At 35.9% G+C, this 18,795-nt stretch overlaps 1 protein-coding gene across 2 annotated transcripts; it reads left to right on the forward strand.

Annotated features, from left to right (window-relative positions):
- Nucleotides 1-595: 595 nt before the first annotated feature.
- Nucleotides 596-17,019, forward strand: LOC149801485 (nucleotide triphosphate diphosphatase NUDT15-like). Of its 2 annotated transcripts, none has more exons than XM_089955649.1 (4): nucleotides 596-910; nucleotides 2,847-3,043; nucleotides 9,698-9,817; nucleotides 15,938-16,013. In XM_089955649.1, exons 1-3 carry the CDS (start codon nucleotides 702-704, stop codon nucleotides 9,808-9,810), a joined length of 519 nt encoding a protein of 172 aa, XP_089811775.1. In that variant the 5' UTR covers nucleotides 596-701; the 3' UTR covers nucleotides 9,811-9,817; nucleotides 15,938-16,013. The 2 variants fall into 2 exon arrangements, with proteins under 2 accessions (XP_089811775.1, XP_089811774.1); XM_089955648.1 differs by lacking the exon at nucleotides 15,938-16,013 and adding an exon at nucleotides 16,061-17,019 and having other exon boundaries at nucleotides 604-910.
- Nucleotides 17,020-18,795: the final 1,776 nt, after the last annotated feature.

Raw genomic sequence — 18,795 nt, forward strand, 5'->3', positions numbered from 1 at the left:
CTCACATACCCACATTGGCCGAATCCTAGACTCGAACCCACGCAGACAGAGGTGAAATGGCAGTGATCCGTAACGGAGAGCACTTTAGACCACTCGGCCACTCAAGGCCCCCCACCCCCGGGGGGGACTTGATTTATGCAAATATCAACGCGCTGGCTCAGGTTGATTAACAGATTAAAGAAATAGTAATAGCAGGGACGTCATTTCAATTTTTTTCAGTGGGGATCAAAACTTTTCTTATATAGGTTACAGCAATTTTACAACACATGCAGATTCGGGGGGGGGGGAGGGGGTCTTTGGTGACACGTCAAGATAATGGTAATGTTGGGTCATAAGATCTGTGAAGGTAACACGGGGTCTGTACAATGGTAATATTGGGTCATATGTTTTGTACGGGTAACATGTCGTCAAGATAATGGTTAGACTGGGTCATAAGTTTTATATAGGTAAACCGGGATATTTATGACGGGATTTCAATCCTACTTTTTTATGCCTTGCCTATAGACCAACAAGTTGTTATCCGCCTTTATTTATAGCAGACTGGTGGCTACCAGTCGTGTTTACAAAATAAATAAATAAAGGCGGGGAGCTACTTGATGGTATAGAGGTTCCTAATGCTATAAATAGACGATCCGGATTTCCCCACTTTCAGTTCGGTTGTTGACGGTAATGCCAAACTGTTTCAAACTGGTTTCTCGGGTATGTTCCATTCACCACTTGAGGTTATCCAGGTCTCAAAACATTCTATTTTTAAAATGTCTGCCACCATGAGGCGTGAGCGGCCCAAGGTTGGAGTAGGAGTTTTCGTTACAAGTCCAGATCATCCAAATTGTGTAATGATTGGAGTGAGAAAAGGCCCTTCTCCCGGGTCAAAGCTATATGGTTTGCCTGGCGGACATCTAGAATTTGGGTATTTAGTCGTATGCACTTGTTGTCTGTGTAAAAATTACTGCAAATTGATTCACTTGTGAGCTCAACAGTTGTTAAGTCAATGACTAAATAAATAAAGTAAAAACTTGAACAGTAATACAACATGTAGATAAACCAATCAATACATTTTTTAATGTTGGGGAAATATCAGTTAAGATAAGAATTTTGGAGAGATTAAACAATATTCCTTCTGTAGACCCACATGGGGAATAGGATCTCGTTACCTTTGTCTTCATATCATTTCTCCATCATTTGATAGGTTATGAAAGTACAGATTTTCTGACAGGTTACAAAAATGCAAAGTTTTCTGTTTGTTGAAAGAAATATATGAATCTAACTATTTAACATTTGAAATTTAACAGAATATTCATGAAAAATTATCTAACAAGTGTTATCTGACAACATATTCACGATATGTTATGTCATCATATTGCCATTTATGTTCTAATGAACTGTATTAGGAATTTTGTTTTTATATAATCATTTTATTTTTATGTTATAGCTGCTTAATTACATCAACAAACTCTAATTTTTCAAAAGCAGTAGTCATTAATTTCATATCCTTGAAATGTTAAATCAAAACCATATAAAAAACCTGACCTGATTCACTAATTCCTATATATATCTATAATATCACAAAGGTTGAAGATTCTGAAGTTATGTTAATAAGTATATGAGATATGTATGTTGAAGAAAAGTATGACATTTTTTCAAGTTATAGGTACTGTATATACAATGAACAACAGTTTACCACAAGTAAGCAGTGCCTGACATAGGCATAATGTCACAATTAGGCAACACTGAGTCATTCCCATGACTTATATACAGTGTAGGGCTGATATTGTGTTTGAAGTGATTATGCTACCATCGAAACACCTTCAGAATGGGGGGCCCCGAGTGGCCGAGTGGTCTAAAGCGCTCTTCATTACGGATCACTGCCATCTCACCTCTGTCTGCAGCAGTTCGAGTCTAAGATTCAGCCAATGTGGGTATGTGAGAAAGCTTGCCAGTAGCTTCTCGAGGGTCGGTGGTTCTTTCCGAGGTTTTCTCGGGTTCTTCCTACACCATTAATACTGGCCGCCATGTATAGCCTATCGTGTGCTGAAAAAAACCCACAACAATAACAACAACAACAACCTTCAGAATGGAGTTCATTGCTGATTGAAACACCTGCTGATCTGTGCAGAGATTATATGCCTCAGTCAAACATTGATTGTTTGCACTCTCTTGATGTTGGCTATACATTAATTGTTTGCACTCTCTTGATGTTGGCTATACATTGAATGTTTGCACTCTCTTGATGTTGGATGTACATTAATTGTTTGCACTCTCTTGACGATGGCTGTACTTTAATTGTTTGCACTCTCTTGATGTTGGCTTTACATTAACTGTTTGCACTCTCTTGATGTTGGCTATACATCTGAACCATGATGATAACTCTTTAGTTATTACTAAAATTCACAGCAGAGATTCACTTTCCTTTTCAAGATGTTCATAAATGTGCATATATATTTTTATCTGCCAACTGATAGCCCTGTAAGTCAGTGGCATACTAAGAGTAATGATGCCCAGGGCAATGATGATGGCCCATAGGGGTTTTGGCAACCCATGACCTATGGTGCCCATGGTTTTTGTTCATCAGGACTTCTGATAACTGGGGCAACTACCCCATCTACCCAGCTCTAATACTGCTAATAGTGAAGAGAAATTTAAAATTAAATACATGTACATGTACTCACAAGTTCTGCAATTAGCTACCATTATGCTGAACCAGTTTATTTCCCATTTGATCAGAGAGACAGAAAATGAATAAATATGATGTAAAATATAATGTTGATATTCAGATTTAGACACTGCTAACAAAAGATTTGTAGGTATTATAGAAGTATCACATACTAATAATTTGCATTTTTTAGGGAATCTTGGGAGGAGTGTGGAAGGAGGGAGACCCAGGAAGAGACTGGGTTACAGCTAAACAATGTTCAGTTTGCCACAGTGGTTAATGCAGTGGTAGAGAAAGAAAGGTACCACTATGTTGAACTGTATGTACAGGGAGAGGTTGACGTAGAGGTCAGGAGGGAGCCTATTAACAGGGAACCAGACAAATGTGAAGGTAAATTGTTGTCCCATTCTGTAGCTGTTCATCCTGTATGTCCATCTGTCTATCCTTTGGTGGCGCTCTGCAGTTTCATTTTTTCATTGGGTTAGAATTTTAAATAAAGAATTTCTCCAGGTGTCCTCACTGGTTATACTGGCTATTTAAAAAAGACTTCGTATAGGTTTAGTATTGTTCAAAGAACCTTTAATTTCCTTTCTTTTCGTTTATGATTGATGGATGCAGTATGGGTTATAGAGTATATAGACTACTGGTAAATTGTTAAAAAGAATAGCCGATAACTTTTTTTAAAAACTTGTTTATATTTGGTAATTTATTCATTGACTTTAAAAAGCTGGTATTGTCTAGTCTGGCTAAATTCATTTTCCATATGTTAATAACTGCAAAAGATTTGTACTTTATCAGGCTGACTTTTTAGCACAAGGGAGCAGTCATTTTAGTCAGCTGTGTGCTGAGATCATGTACAGTTTCCACCAGTACAATATCCAAAGAAATTTCAGCCACATTACATGATAGTAACAGAGTGCTATAGGCCTGTTTGATAACTGTTTTTACTGCCACTGAAACTAGGCTACCATGAAGAGGTCTTCTGCATGTTGAAATTAGAAACTGTGCATGAATTTACAATCCCAATTTCTGGTGAGCAATACCCTGTTACAGATGTGCACTTATGGATGCATCAACTTGAATGCCAAGTCAACAGAAAATTATATGCACATGTCTGTATATATCTAAAATTGAATCTATAGTATTAACATTATTAAAAATAAACTCGTCACACAGTGGTTATCTGATTTGAAGCATTATTATTATTATTATTAATGAAAAAACTCGTTTGTCATTTTGTAAATATATTCTTGGTACATCTAGGTCTACTCCAAATGCATTTGTATATAATGAATTAGGAAGAATTAGTATGAAGAGTATAAGAAATAAACATATTTTGAAGTAATTGGCTCATCTTTGCCAGCCAAGGTTCCGATATGATAACCCTATCTACACCATGGCGTATCAAGCACATATTTCTGTGCTTTGGATCTGCAAATTTCATTGGATGCAGAAGCAAGCCACTGCATCCATTCAAAATTAAATGCTCAAATTTGAATGCTGTTTCTACATAACTGAGAAAAGGGGAGCACACAGCTTGAATGGACTGATAAATAAGCAATTTTAAAATGCCTGTTCGTGTTTGCACACATACCTTTCGCTCATATACACCTGTAATGTCTTCCCTCTGGTACATAGTCATACTTTTGATGTTAAGCTTCCAAAGGATCCTTTTTAAGTTAATTGTCCACATTATTTGTGGCCAATGTGCAACACACCATGCTGTTGGTTAGTTGGCATTACATACTAAGGGAAACTACTCATGAAATCCAGTAGATGTCACTAGGACAAAGCACTAGTATATCTGTTCTATATGCCAAGATGTGGATAGGGTTATCATATTGGAACCTTGGCTAGCACTATTTGTGGCCAATGTACAACGCACCATGCTGCTGGTTAGTTGGCATTACATACTAAGGGAAACTACTCATGAAATCCAGTAGATGTCACTAGGACAAAGCACCAGTATATCTGTTCTGTACACCAAGATGTAGATAGGGTTATCATATTGGAACCTTGGCTAGCGAAGATAGTATTGGCTGAGAATTCTAAAAATGCCAGAAGACAGATATCCTAAACAATGCTACAATTTACATTAGGATTCAGGAATATTTGGTGTGCTCAGGGCAAAAATGATGAATATACATTTTTTAGATTGTTCAGCCAGAGATGTGAAGATACATTTAGGCAAAAGCTGCAGGATGAGATTAATAATAAGCAAAAAGGACTTTATGTTTCAAGGACTGATGATGTTTTTACTAACAGTTTCAATCAATATTTCTATTTCAAAAAATAAATTATTTTGTGTCATAACTCAATTTGCAATTTGAATATATTTTTTAATATAAAGTGTTAAAACTGAGTACTTTTTGCAAAATGGGTCCTTTTCATGAAAAGGACTTACCATCTGCAAAGAGGACCCGGTGCATTTTTACTAAAAGTATTAAACAATATTTTTATTTCACAAATGAAATTAATTTGTATAATAACTCATTCTGCATAGCATTTGATATACATTTTAATAATCAATGTTTAAAATGGGTCCTTTTAGAAAAACGGGTCCTTTTGGAAAAACAGGACCTTTTAGAAAAACGGGACCCATTTCACGACAAGGACCCATTATGTATTTACTAACATGTCAGTCTATATTTCTATTTTAAGAATAACATAAATTTGTGATTAAAATCATTTTATGTAGCATTTAATATTTCTTTTTCATATCACGTGGAAAGGTAATAACATTTCAGGGAAGAAGAAAATGACAAGTACATTTCATTGATAATATAGGAAGCATAATAAAGTGGAAAGGTAATAACATTTCAGGGAAGAAGAAAATGACAAGTACATTTCATTGATAATATAGGAAGCATAATAAAGTGGAAAGGTGATAACATTTCAGGGAAGAAGAAAATGACAAGTACATTTCATTGATAATATAGGAAGCATAATAAAGTGGAAAGGTAATAACATTTCAGGGAAGAAGAAAATGACAAGTACATTTCACTGATAATATAGGAAGCATAATAAAGTGGAAAGGTAATAACATTTCAGGGAAGAAGAAAATGACAAGTACATTTCACTGATAATATAGGAAGCATAATTAAGTTCCGGGTACACACCTGATAGGAGCAACAAAGGGAAAGAAAGCATATCACAGGAGAAAACTGTTGAATTTTGAAATCAAATATAATTTACAGACTTTGGTTATCCACCACCAACCATATGTCAGAAGATGGTGTTTGCCTGAGCAAACATTTTATACAGGATGCATTGAAAACAAACACAGAGATTTAATGGCTTTTCTGTTGATGGCATGGTTATAATTAGATTTACAATTATCTGCTTGTTACGATAAAAGTACAGTGATTGACTGCTGACACATCATAAATGATATAACATTGTTTTCTTCAGGCATACAGCATACCTTATCAAATTATTAAATCAAATTAAATTATTTTAATGGCACTAAAACACTGCATTACTTTAGGAAATGAATGAAATTATTGTAAAACATTGGGAGCCATGCGATGACCTTTTATGATCCGGATTCAAATTTTAACAAAGCATGATATGTATGGTTTCACTGTACCTCTCTTTCTCTTACTTACTGATAAATAAAAAAAAAATTGGATTTTTACTCTGTGGATAATGGACACTGTTGCCTGGAAATGAATCCAAATTTCAAAACCATTCATCCTCCAGACACTGTAGCCTGTAGATGAGTCCAAATTTCAAAACCATTCATCCTCCAGACACTGTAGCCTGTAGATGAGTCCAAATTCCAAAACCATTCATCCTCCAGACACTGTAGCCTGTTGATGAGTCCAAATTTCAAAACCATTCATCCTCCAGACACTGTAGCCTGTAGATGAGTCCAAATTTCAAAACCATTCATCCTCCAGACACTGTAGCCTGTAGATGAGTCCAAATTTCAAAACCATTCATCCTCCAGACACTGTAGCCTGTAGATGAGTCCAAATTCCAAAACCATTCATCCTCCAGACACTGTAGCCTGTAGATGAGTCCAAATTCCAAAACCATTCATCCTCCAGACACTGTGGCCTGTAGATGAGTCCAAATTCCAAAACTATCATGCACCCCTACAGACCTCATTAATCTTGTCCTAAAGTTTTGAAGTTTCCATCTTAAAATGGTGTAGGAAAAATGGTATATTATTCATGCACATAATTATCCAGATGGGTGAGACAACATTATCCAGGGATGGTCCTGGCTTTTAAAAAGCTGTCGCCAAAATAATCGCCAACCTCAATATTTTGTCGCCAATTTTCAAAAAGTGTCGCCAAAAAAAGTAGTGTACATTTTTCCAAGTGTTAATTTAGTCTATTAATGTAACAGGCAATGAAAATTACAAAAGATGGATTAGTTAATACTTTAATTACAACAAGCATTAACAAAATGTTACAAAGTGTTACATGAAGATCCGTCGCGATTTTAGGGCTGCCCACTTGTTGAATGCAGTTTCAAAGTCTAATTTTTCACATCTGTACATGCTGATTCTCATTAAATTCTCGAGAGATGAGATGCAGAGCTTATTTCTGATGTCAGTTTTTATGAGGTTCATCTTACTGAATCCACGTTCACAGTCCTCAGTGCTGACAGGTGACACCAGTAGTCTCTCAGCAGCCCCCACCCCTTTTATGGCTAGCTTCACAAAGCTTGTAGCGAATTGCTTCCTAAATCCCAAGAATGATCACTGAATGCTGTATAAATTTTCTCGACAAGAAAAATAGGATCTCCATTCCCACGAATGAAACTTACACAAGTCAACACCTGGCAATATTGGACCGTATATATAAGATTGACTGTATCGCAGCATACAGTACTCAGCCCAGATGTCAGCCTTGGCATCCGTCCGTCTACGGGAGACGATGGCATAGCTCCAAAGTACGCTTTTGCTTATCCTTCTTTTTAGCTCTCTTTTCAGCTTGCTTTATTCTTCTCTTTCCCTCTGCGTTTTGAACTCCCTGCCTGACAGCTAGATGCCAGCTGGAACGGTTGTTTGCACAGCTCTCCCAGTCGTTGACATTGATGTTTGCTGTCTTCATATCCTTCTTGCAAACATCCAGCAACTCCTGCGATGCCATTGGTGCCAAGCTGTATCGGCATTCGTCGTTCCCTTGGGCACACCAGCTGCGTGGAGAGGGGGGATCTGCTGCATGGGCAACAGCTGATTCTCCATACCACCCTGCCCAGGCTTCATAGCTCCAATGGAGAGGACATTCCAGCATCGTCGTACGGCATTGGCACAACACGAGAAGTAGCAGTTTACCGGTTCTAAGTCAAAGCTCGATTGGCGTAGAGCTTGGCACCAGGGGTTACTTCTGACGGTGGGAGAGATCATCAGGTCTCACTGGACAGCTACCGCCCGCCTCAAGCTGGGCAGCCCCCAGTCAGTAAGGTGCTGCCCGCCATAGCCTGCCTGCTTCACTGGGTGCATGGAGCTTAGAGAACCATCTCGACAAGTGGGCCACAAAACTCTGCACCAGGAAAGACTAAAAGAAGAAATAAACAGACTCCAACTCTTCGTTTTGCAACCTGGAACATCAGGACCATGTGTCCTGGATTGACCACTGACCTACAGCAGATTGACGATGCACGGAAGACTGCCGTCATTGACAGAGAACTCTCCCGACTGAACATCGACATTGCCTGCCTCCAGGAGACCCGACTGGCTGACAGCGGCACCACCAGTACGCATTCAAGGACTGCAGTGAGGGAGTGTACATCCATACCAGGGCTGACGGCAAGCTGTTCAACATCGACGGTCTCCGTGCTAAGACTAAAGTCACAGAGGTACTCATCCGTGAATTGCTCTTTGCCGATGATGCAGCCTTGACATCACACACAGAAGATGGACTCCAGCAGCTGGTATGCTGCCTCTCCCATGCATGTAAGGAATTTGGACTGACCATCAGTTTGAAGAAAACGAATGTCATGGCACAGGACACAGGCTCCCCTCCCTCTGTCTCCATCGATGGGTACAATTTGGAAGTTGTCGAGAACTTCACATACCTCGGGTCTAACATCTCCAGCTCACTCTCCATTGATTCTGAGGTGGGCGGCAGGATTGCCAAGGCAGCAGCAGTGATGGCCAGACTTAACCAGAGGGTCTGGAACAACCCCAACCTCACAGAAAAGACCAGACTGCGTGTCTACCAAGCGTGCGTGCTCAGCTCACTTCTCTACAGCAGCGAAACATGGACCACCTATGCAAGACACGAGAGGAAACTCAACAGCTTCCACCTGAGATGTCTGCGGCGCATTCTGCACATCCAGTGGCAGGACAAAGTACCCAACACAGAGGTTCTAGAACGTGCCAACATGAACAGCATGTTCTCCATACTCGGCGAGAGGTGCCTTCGCTGGCTCAGCCATGTCAAGAGAATGGACCCAGGTCGCATTCCCAAGGACCTGTTATATGGGGAGTTAGCAGAAGGTGCACGACCAACTGGACGACCACATCTGCGCTACAAAGATGTCAGCATAAGCAGATTATGATGTAACAATGCACTGTAAAGATAGGGTTGTCAATAAGAACAAAGGATCGTTTGTGTAAGAGATTGATTCCAATGCATTGCTTAGTCAAGTTTATGGCTTCCTTTTGTTCTGGCTTTAAATTGATTCAGTCCAAATCCATGATTGTATGTACAAATTAAATAACCAAAAAGTATGTCGCCAAAAAAATCGCCAGATGGGATATTTTTGTCGCCAATAAGGAAAAAAAATCGCAATTTGCGACATTGGCGAAGCCCAGGACGATCCCTGATTATCCATGCTTACTTGAACAGCATGTTGATAACAACATTCAGAAACAGTTTGCATTTAACTTTTGTATTAAATACATTCGTATGAAGGAATCTTTGTAGAATTTCCATGAGAAAATTTCAGTGAATAAAAAACCTGTCCGGAGTATTCAATTGTATCTGTTTCATTGGGTACTTTACTTGCTAATTTTTCTTCAGTAAATAGAATTCATTCCAAACACTCAGTTCTTAAACAAGAAATCTTGTGTTTTCTTTTCAGACTGGATCTGGTGCAACTGGAATGAATTTCCACCTCCAGAAAAACTTTTCTGTCCATTGAGAGTTGTTAGAGAGCAAGGGTACAATCCATTTACATCAAGTAAAGTCAACTAATCTTGATGTACGTACTTGGTTTTGGAATGTGCATTTCATAAACAGAGAGAGATAAAAACATCAAAAGTTTCAATTCTAAACACAATATCATTTTACATCGAGGTGAAAATTTAAAGTTTTAGTCATTCACAGTCTTACTCTCAGAAGGTTAATTTTTCACACAAAAAAGGATTTTATGGTAAAATGTTTCTTGTTTTGAGATTTACAGTTTTCTAACTTTTGATATAAAGGCAACCTAATAACAACTCAGGTGTAAATTGCTGTGGCTTAAAAAGAACCTATGTATATAGATGCAGTAAGGCTGATTTTAGTCATCATTGTTTGCATACATCATACAATCTGTAAATTATACCTGTCTCGTTAAGGTGAACCCAAATATTAGCTTTTTTTAGGAATGTAAAATCTGTATATATAAAAATTCCAGAAGATGCAACCCCATGCTATGTAAAATAGGAATGACAGCTTTTAAAAATGGGAAAACCTATGTACACTGGTACTTAAAAATTTATTTTTGTTTTAATTAATAAATCTCACTTATTTAGAGTAGGTTTTGGTTGACGCATATTTCCTACAATCATCATTTCCACCATGTGACATACTGATGTCAGTTGAGAAAAAAATAAGGCTGTCAGATTGATGCCACCTACTCTGAAAACCTACCGCTTTTCACTACAGTAAGACAGCTTAAAATGATTCAGTATTTTATTCATGATACGTAGAGATACTTCTAAATGTGCACTTTTTCATGTGAAAATATATTATATCCAAAATTAAATGCAAACTAACCAGACATGTAACATAACCAGAATGAAGTAAGCAGTGTCATGGATAATTACTACTTTCATTGAATGGTCTAAACAGTGTCATAGGTATGGATAATTACTACTTTCATGGAATGGTCTAAACAGTGTCATAGGTTAAGATAATTACTGCTTCATGGAATTGACTAAACAGTGTCATAGGTATGGGTAATTACTACTTTCATGGAATGGTCTAAACAGTGTCATAGGTCTAGATAATTACTACTTCATGGAGTCGACTAAACAGTGTCATAGGTATGGATAATTACTACTTTCATGGAATGGTCTAAACAGTGTCATAGGTATGGGTAATTGCTACTTCATGGAGTTGACTAAACAGTGTCGTACATAAGGATAATTACTACTTTCAGCAGTGAGGAATTTACGAATATAGCAATATACAGTACATTGTGGAAAAGAAATCAAATTAACTCTTCCCTTTAGCATGTATGTGGCACATATTTTTTTCTTTAAGGTATAATTATCATGGGCTGCTTTTGGTTTGATTTAGTTCTTGAACCTTCCCAGGTGAATCAGGGCACAAAGCTGACAATATTGAATTATGTTTGTGAAACAATTGCGTATGTATGATTTTATAGATGATTACAATTATACATTAAAGGCATTTATGTGATCTAGATACACCTGTAATCAATTTGAAGTTCACCTACATCAAATTACATCTGATCTGAAAATCAGAATCAGACAGAAGTATATAATTGTAATTGTATAATATGAGGTTAAAAGTAGGAATGATTCCACTAAAATTGGAATGGTCAACATCTGAAAATCAGTTCCTGTAGATTTTTTGTCGGATACCCAATTTGTGTGGATTTTATTGTATGCGATTCAGTGTTGACAATGTGCTTACCTGCTGTACCAGACATTCCTTTTCCTTGCTCAGTTTGACAGCTTATGAATCACATTCATTTGGCATTTCACAATGAAAGTGATTGGATTGATACATGAATTACTAGCCAGGACATGGAGGTGTAAAATTAGATTTGTTGCCAAAACGTGAGTGAAAGTTTCTGTAAGTTAGAATTATGTAATTCTGTGACTGAGAAATAAAGATATCTTTCAGCCTTCATCTTTACATTTCTTGACCCACTGAATATTATGACCAGAGAATATAACCCAAGTTTAATAAATGATGCCAAGGCTCATCTCTATGACCAGGGAATATCATTTTAGTGTTTCTATTAGGGGCTTATACTTTGTAACAAGACAAGGGAACATACATTAAAATTTCTAAAATATAAATATATTTCCCAAAAATATAAAATAAAATCAAACAAAGTAAAAGAGTTAAAAATAACTTACAGTGTATGAATTCCTAGAAAGATATCCTAACTGAACTATCAGTTTCATATCAAATGGGAAACTATCCAAAGGTATTCTGAATGAAGGTTATAATGTGTTTATGTGCTAACATGCTAACGCCACTTAAATATCACAGTTATAAGTCTGAAAGGTTTCACTTCAAGATAATCCCGTGAAAGTAGAATATCACTAAAGTACATGAAAGTTTCACGTACTCCAACAGTGTTATTTAAGTGCACAAGTCCTTGAATAATTTCCCATAATCCTCAAGGTGCTGACTTTTTCAGAACAAATGTGTTTTCACTCTGCTAGTCCAACAAACAATCATAAATGAATACAATTTCCTCTCTCTGTTACAACAATGGCATATAAACTCAAGAACCCAAGCATGGTGCTTTAATTCTCTTATATAATCTCTAAATATGCAACAGGACAATACAATCTGAACTACTAAAAAGATTTTCAAACATTTAATTCTCTAGATTGTGAAATAACTTAACAGTCATATTCTGACCTTCTCAAATTATTGAGCCAATCAACAACTAGGTCATCCATGATGGCTCTACAGGACAAATACACTCTTAGTTTCATGTCATGTTTTTTTTTTACCTCCATTCAAACTGAAATGTGGTTTACTTGACTGAAATAGTTACTGACTTGACTTTAGCATCAACCTTGGGGAAAGTACATGCACTATTTTTTTATTAATGGCCAGCCACAGAATTAAAGAATAAATAAATTAAATGGCATTAACCTTCACAACATAAATAAAACTATATTATAAATTAATAAATTATACCGATAACCATAACACTTACTATAATAAATGATGAAATTGTTCATTTGTATGACCAGGGAATATAATCTTAGTTTAATAAATTATGATAAAGCTCATCTCTAGAAGCTTCCAGTAGCCATTGTAAATAATAATTATTATACAGAAAATAAATTCAGACTAAAGTGATCTTGATGTTGAAATGTTGGCCCCTTTTCTAAAATTTTTCCATTTAAAATTACATGGTATCCATGGAAGGCAGTTTAAAAAAAATATCTCAGGGTACTCGGTTTTCTCTAAGAGTTCATTTGATACAAAATTTTAAATTTGATGTGTGGCTAACTACACCACACTGAAGGCCCTAACTAAAGTTTTACTTAGTTTGTGTCTTTTTTATCTTTACATGTTTACTTTTATTTTTTTGGGCACAATACAGCTGTACAGCAAGTATTATGTTGACATCCTGTTAAATTACATAGACACATAGATACATACATACATACATACATACATACATACATGCACATATACATACTTACATACATACATACATACATACATACATACATATACACAAAAAACTGCAGATATGTTCAGGGTTCTTGCGGTCTTTGAAGGTCTTCAACAAAATGGGAAAAAATAAGATAGCATTTTCAAGACCTTGAAAGTTTGGGAAAATCAAGTAAATTACCCTGCAGTCTTTAAAGATCTTTGAAAATTGAAATAAACCCGAACATTTTCATTTCTTTGCATAATCACAAATAAAATTGTCCAAGGTTGTTAGATTTGGATGTAGTAAAGTTTTCCTGGTTTCTTTCGTTTGATTAATTATAGTTTGAATTTCATCATTAAACAATATTGTAGTATTTCGCATTCATTGTTTTCTCATATAACATAACTTGTATACGAAATGTTAGCGAAAATAGGTCTTGGAAATCTATGTTTGTGGTCTTTGAAAGTTTGGGGAAAGTCTTTGAATTTATCATTCAGAATTCTGTATGAACCCTAATGTTTTATTCTTTGTTAGTGAATAGAACAAGTTTGATATGGCATAGGGATAGATCAAGGCCATCAGGCCAAGGCTTATTTGTATACCATATCAAAATAATTCTTTCCCCTGACTCAGTTCAAAACACAAATGTGGTTTTAGCACTAAGTAGTTAGAATCTGAATGTGTGGAATGAAAATACATGGGTATATTATAAAATTGGTCTATTGTACTTAGTAGTGATGAGCAAAAATGAAAATCTTTAAATTTTATGAAAAAGATCTGTTTGATGATGTTCAAGAATCTGCAGCTAATTTCTAAACAGTTATATGTATTTCTCCTGCAAATACATTCCCTGATCACGTTAACATTTGGAAACTTCTCAAAACCAGCAATCCTGGAGAGACAATAATAATAATAATAAAGACTTTATTTAATGAGGGTGACTCATTTAGCTACAAAATAATACTAATCTACCTTGAGGCCATTAGAGATAATGTACGTATATATACAGATTTCAGTCAATGACTATCCATCTCACACATATTTGTTCACGTATATTTAGTAATTTACATAGATATGACAGACCCAGACTAGTTAACTATACATGTAAGTTGAAGATGAAGTTACTCTCAGTGTTCACTAATCAAAGTTAAACTCTTGCATATCCCATACCAACATATACTGTTATGTATATTGAATTTGTATTATTTGTTGGCTTTTCTTTAATGACTGTATGTTATTTATATTATGTTAGATGTTATGTTATGCATATTTTTAGTCTGTAATCATCATAATACATAGCTAAAATTTTCACTATTAATGTGGATTACAGATTCAGCTCATTATCAATTGAGGTAAAAATGTTTATTTGGTTTTGAGTCTTCGGACATAAGAATTCTACCTGGATATTCCTAAACTTGTGGACAACTTTGAATGTTGTATAAAGGAGACTAACCTTCATCATGGTTCTATTATTATATCTCAGCTTTGTATAGGACGTTTACTTTAGATATTACTCACTCTTGCCTGAACATCATGTAGCATTATCAGTCTTATTGTTATGTTGTTTTTTTTTTCATTTGCTGGATTTATTGATTCATTGGAAATACAAAGTGCTCATCAGTAATATTTATGGACTGGAACATTAATGTGGAATTATAGTGAATTCAGACAAGGTCATTTTTTGATTATATAATTGTATACATCACGAGACTGTTGGCACATCATCACACTCCAGGCCACTGACACATTAGCACATTTGAGACTACAGACACATCAACAAATTCAATATTGGAACTTATTTGGAATACCACTGAAATTCAATTGAAACTATACATTCAGACTTAAGGACTCTTTGGGATTTAATTCACATGATTGTAAGATCTTTTTAAATTTTCACTTTCAATTCTTTGGAAATAAATTATTTGTTGAATTTTATCAAACTTGCTGGTTTTCACTCTTTTCAGTTACTCTGTTTAAGACCATAGAGTCATAACAATACCTGTATACAAAAATAAAGCTGGAAAAGGTGGATTGGCCATATAGAGTTAGTTAAGACTAAGATTTCATTCATTTAGCATATCCATGGTGAAAAGCTGATAGGCTAGAAGATTCTTCAGTTTCTTTTTGGACACTGTTCCATATTGAAAACCATGTTCAACAAATTCTTTCTTTGGTTTTGGAATTAGGAAGTTTTGACTGTTATTGATCTTAGGTTTCGGTGTTGGTTTACCTGCATATAAAATTGTTTCTCAAGTAAATGGTGGCAGATTTGACAGAAACTTTACACATCATTTTGGCTTTCCACGTTAAGTCATTCTTGAAATGGTAGGATGTTTAAAGTATCCATTGTCTCTCTAAAGCTTCCAGCTTGCCTATCTAGTATTATTCTACAGGCTCATCTTTGCAACTCAGATATTTTCTTCCTATTAACACCATTATTATTTGCCCACAAAATATTACAATTGTCAGAATGGGGCCATTTAGTTCTTGTAAAAAGTAACACAGTACTGTTTTGGAATGAAATACTTTATTTTTCTTAATAGCCAAATATAGGAATTTGTCGTCTTTGTCATGAGACATGATCTGACCAAAGTAAATTATTGTCAACAAGAATACCAAGAAATTGCTCTTGGAAACCACTTTTAGTTTTTCATTATTATAGAAAAAGCTCAAGTCATCTGTCTTTAATTTTACTCATTTTTGCTGTGTTATTAATAATGAAGCCTTTATTTTCAGTTTTGCACCTGTATTCATCAGAGAAAGCTGCATCATCAGCATATAAATCAGTTAATTTTGGGGAAGATCAATTATGAAAATAAACTTAAGTGGTCTGAGTGTAGATCTTTCTTTTATTTTCAGATACATGTCCATATAAAGTAACTTTCTGAAATATGTCATTCAAGTATGAAGTAAACCATCTGTGAGCTGTATCACTACAATGGTTGTTGTTGTTGTAGGGTTTAATGCCAGTTTTCAGTACAAGATAGGCTATACACGGAAGCCAGTATAACTGGTGGAGGAAGAACCCTGGAAAATCATGGGAAGAGCCACCGACCCACAAGAAATTACTGGCAAGCTTTCTCAGCAGACAGAGGTGAGAAGGCAGTGATCCATAAAGTGAACACTTTAGACCACTCACCCACTTTGGGGTCCCCACTACATTGGTAGAATTTGAATTTTTCTAGGAGAATTTCAAGATAAACAAGATAAGATGCTTTTCGAAAATCAACCATAACACTTCCAACTAACTCTCCTTCATCTAAAGCCAGCAGCCACATGTAAATCATTATTATTAGTGCCTGAACATGATGTCATTCCCATCTATATACCGTTTTTAAAAAAAAGGGATAAAATCCCATTACCTCCCCTTCTTACTTGGTACAATAAACATTGTACAATTATCTCTTTATTATTTCAACCCATCCAGCTATAAGGTCTGTATGAATGTATTTGCTATATATTGCAGTCAGTATTTTTTATGCTTGTTTTTCTATTAGTTTGTGTGTGAATGTTTCTCATTAGTTGTGGGCTTTGTTATTCTGACCTTGGGTTCCAACATGGTATCATTGGTGCTTATTGTTGATTGTTTATTCACATTCTACCCTCATTTTTTACTTGTTGAAGAGATCAACATTATTGTTTTATGTGAACACTTTCTTATTATTTTCTATTTTTGTTGTACTTGGCATTTAAGCTGAATAATGACAATGAAATACACATGCATGAAATTTAAGCCAGTGAGGACATGCATTATATATATGTCTCTTATGCACTTATTCTGTGACTGAGAAATAAAGATAACTTTCAGCCTTCACCTTTAAATTTCTTGACTCGCTGAATATTATGACCAGAGAATATAACCCAAGTTTAATAAATGATGCCAAGGCTCATCTCTATGACCAGGGAATATCATTTAAGTGTTACTACTAGGGGCTTAAACTTTGTAATAAGACAAGGGAACATACATTAAAATTTCCAAAATATAAATATATTTCCCACAAATATAAAATAATAACAGCAAGAAAAGCTGTGTTGCTTGTATATCAATTATCTATTGTTATGTTGCACAGTAATAGTGTGTATTCAACTGCAGACAGTTCAGTACAGATCTGATAATACAAATTCTGTTGTTGAGATCTGACATCACATATTCAGCTGGCAGATCAGGGTCAATGCCACAGGTTGTCTGGGGATATCCAAGTGGCAAATCAGCAACAACTGATGGGAGCCTTAGGGAAGGAGAAACTTTGCTTCCTATCCCCTTTACTAAACTGACTAGAGAATAGAGGGACTTGATGCTACCTGAAATTTGACTGAGGTTGATATGGTTGCAGCTGAGCTGAGTTCAACCTCTTCTCATTTTGCCAAAAACTGCCTCAGTCTCTATTGTGGCATGTCTGATTCAGCCTGAAAATCAGTACAGGCAGCAGTTCTTGTGTGACCTGCTTCATTACATCCTTGTGGGTGTAGAATGGAGAGGCAAGAATGATGCAGATTCAGAGAATATGAGAAGAGATACCAGGTCCACATTTCCTCAAGCCATTGGGGCATTAGTCATCGATTGGTGCACAGTCAAGGATTATAAAGGTTGTACACCACCACATTAGTGAAAAGTAAGGTAGCAGCTTCCTTGACATTCAGTCTCACTAGCAAACTTTCACCTTAATTGGGCAGTTATACATGGGAGTCCATGGCTTATATTGCCAAAGTAATTAACAGGGCCATGCATACATTAAAAATCCAAATGACACACACACACACTCAAAAGATAAAAAAATTAAGTACAAAAGACTAATTGTATTACAATATCAAGCATCTCAATGACTTTAATTTCATCATAACATCAGTATATCTCATCAACTTTAATTTTATCAGAATATTAAGCATCATGGAGACTTATTCCATCATAACATCAAGTATCTTAGAAACTCTAATTCCATTATAACTTAAGTTGCATCATAACATCAAGCATCTTGGAGACATTACATCACAGTATAAAACAGAGACATTAAATGCATCACAGTAGGCACTTCAAAGCAATGTAATTTGTTATTTTTCCGTTTTCCTTTATTATTATAATTATTATTTTTAACACATCTGTACAAAATGACTGTATTCTTGTCTACCTTACATGTTTTTATTATGACTGCTGTATACGTCTTGAAACTTTTCTTGCAGAAAATCTTTAGATTTAAGATCTGTCTATTCTATAATAAAGTTGTTGTTGTTGTTTTAGGGTTTAACGCCATTTTTCAGTACAAGATAGGCTATACATGGCAACCAGTATTAATGGTGGAGGAAGAACCCGGGAAAAACCCCGGAAAGAACCACCGACCCATGAGATGCTACCGGCAAGCTTTCTCACATATCCACATTGGCTGAGCCTGAGACTCGAACCTACACAGACAGAGGTGAGATGGCAGTGATCCGTGACGGAGAGCGCTTTAGACCACTCGGCCACCTATAATAAAATATTTCACTTGTTAATATTGAATCCTATACAGGAAAACCTGTCTTGAGAGACTACTCCATCTGCCAATGAAAAGTAGTCACAATGTGTCAAGACTGCTGACCCTCCAGTACATATTTACAGA

This window comes from Sinohyriopsis cumingii, chromosome 4 (genome assembly GCF_028554795.1).
Source record: "Sinohyriopsis cumingii isolate HCF-2022 chromosome 4, ASM2855479v2, whole genome shotgun sequence".
NCBI classification, from domain to species: domain Eukaryota; kingdom Metazoa; phylum Mollusca; class Bivalvia; order Unionida; family Unionidae; genus Sinohyriopsis; species Sinohyriopsis cumingii.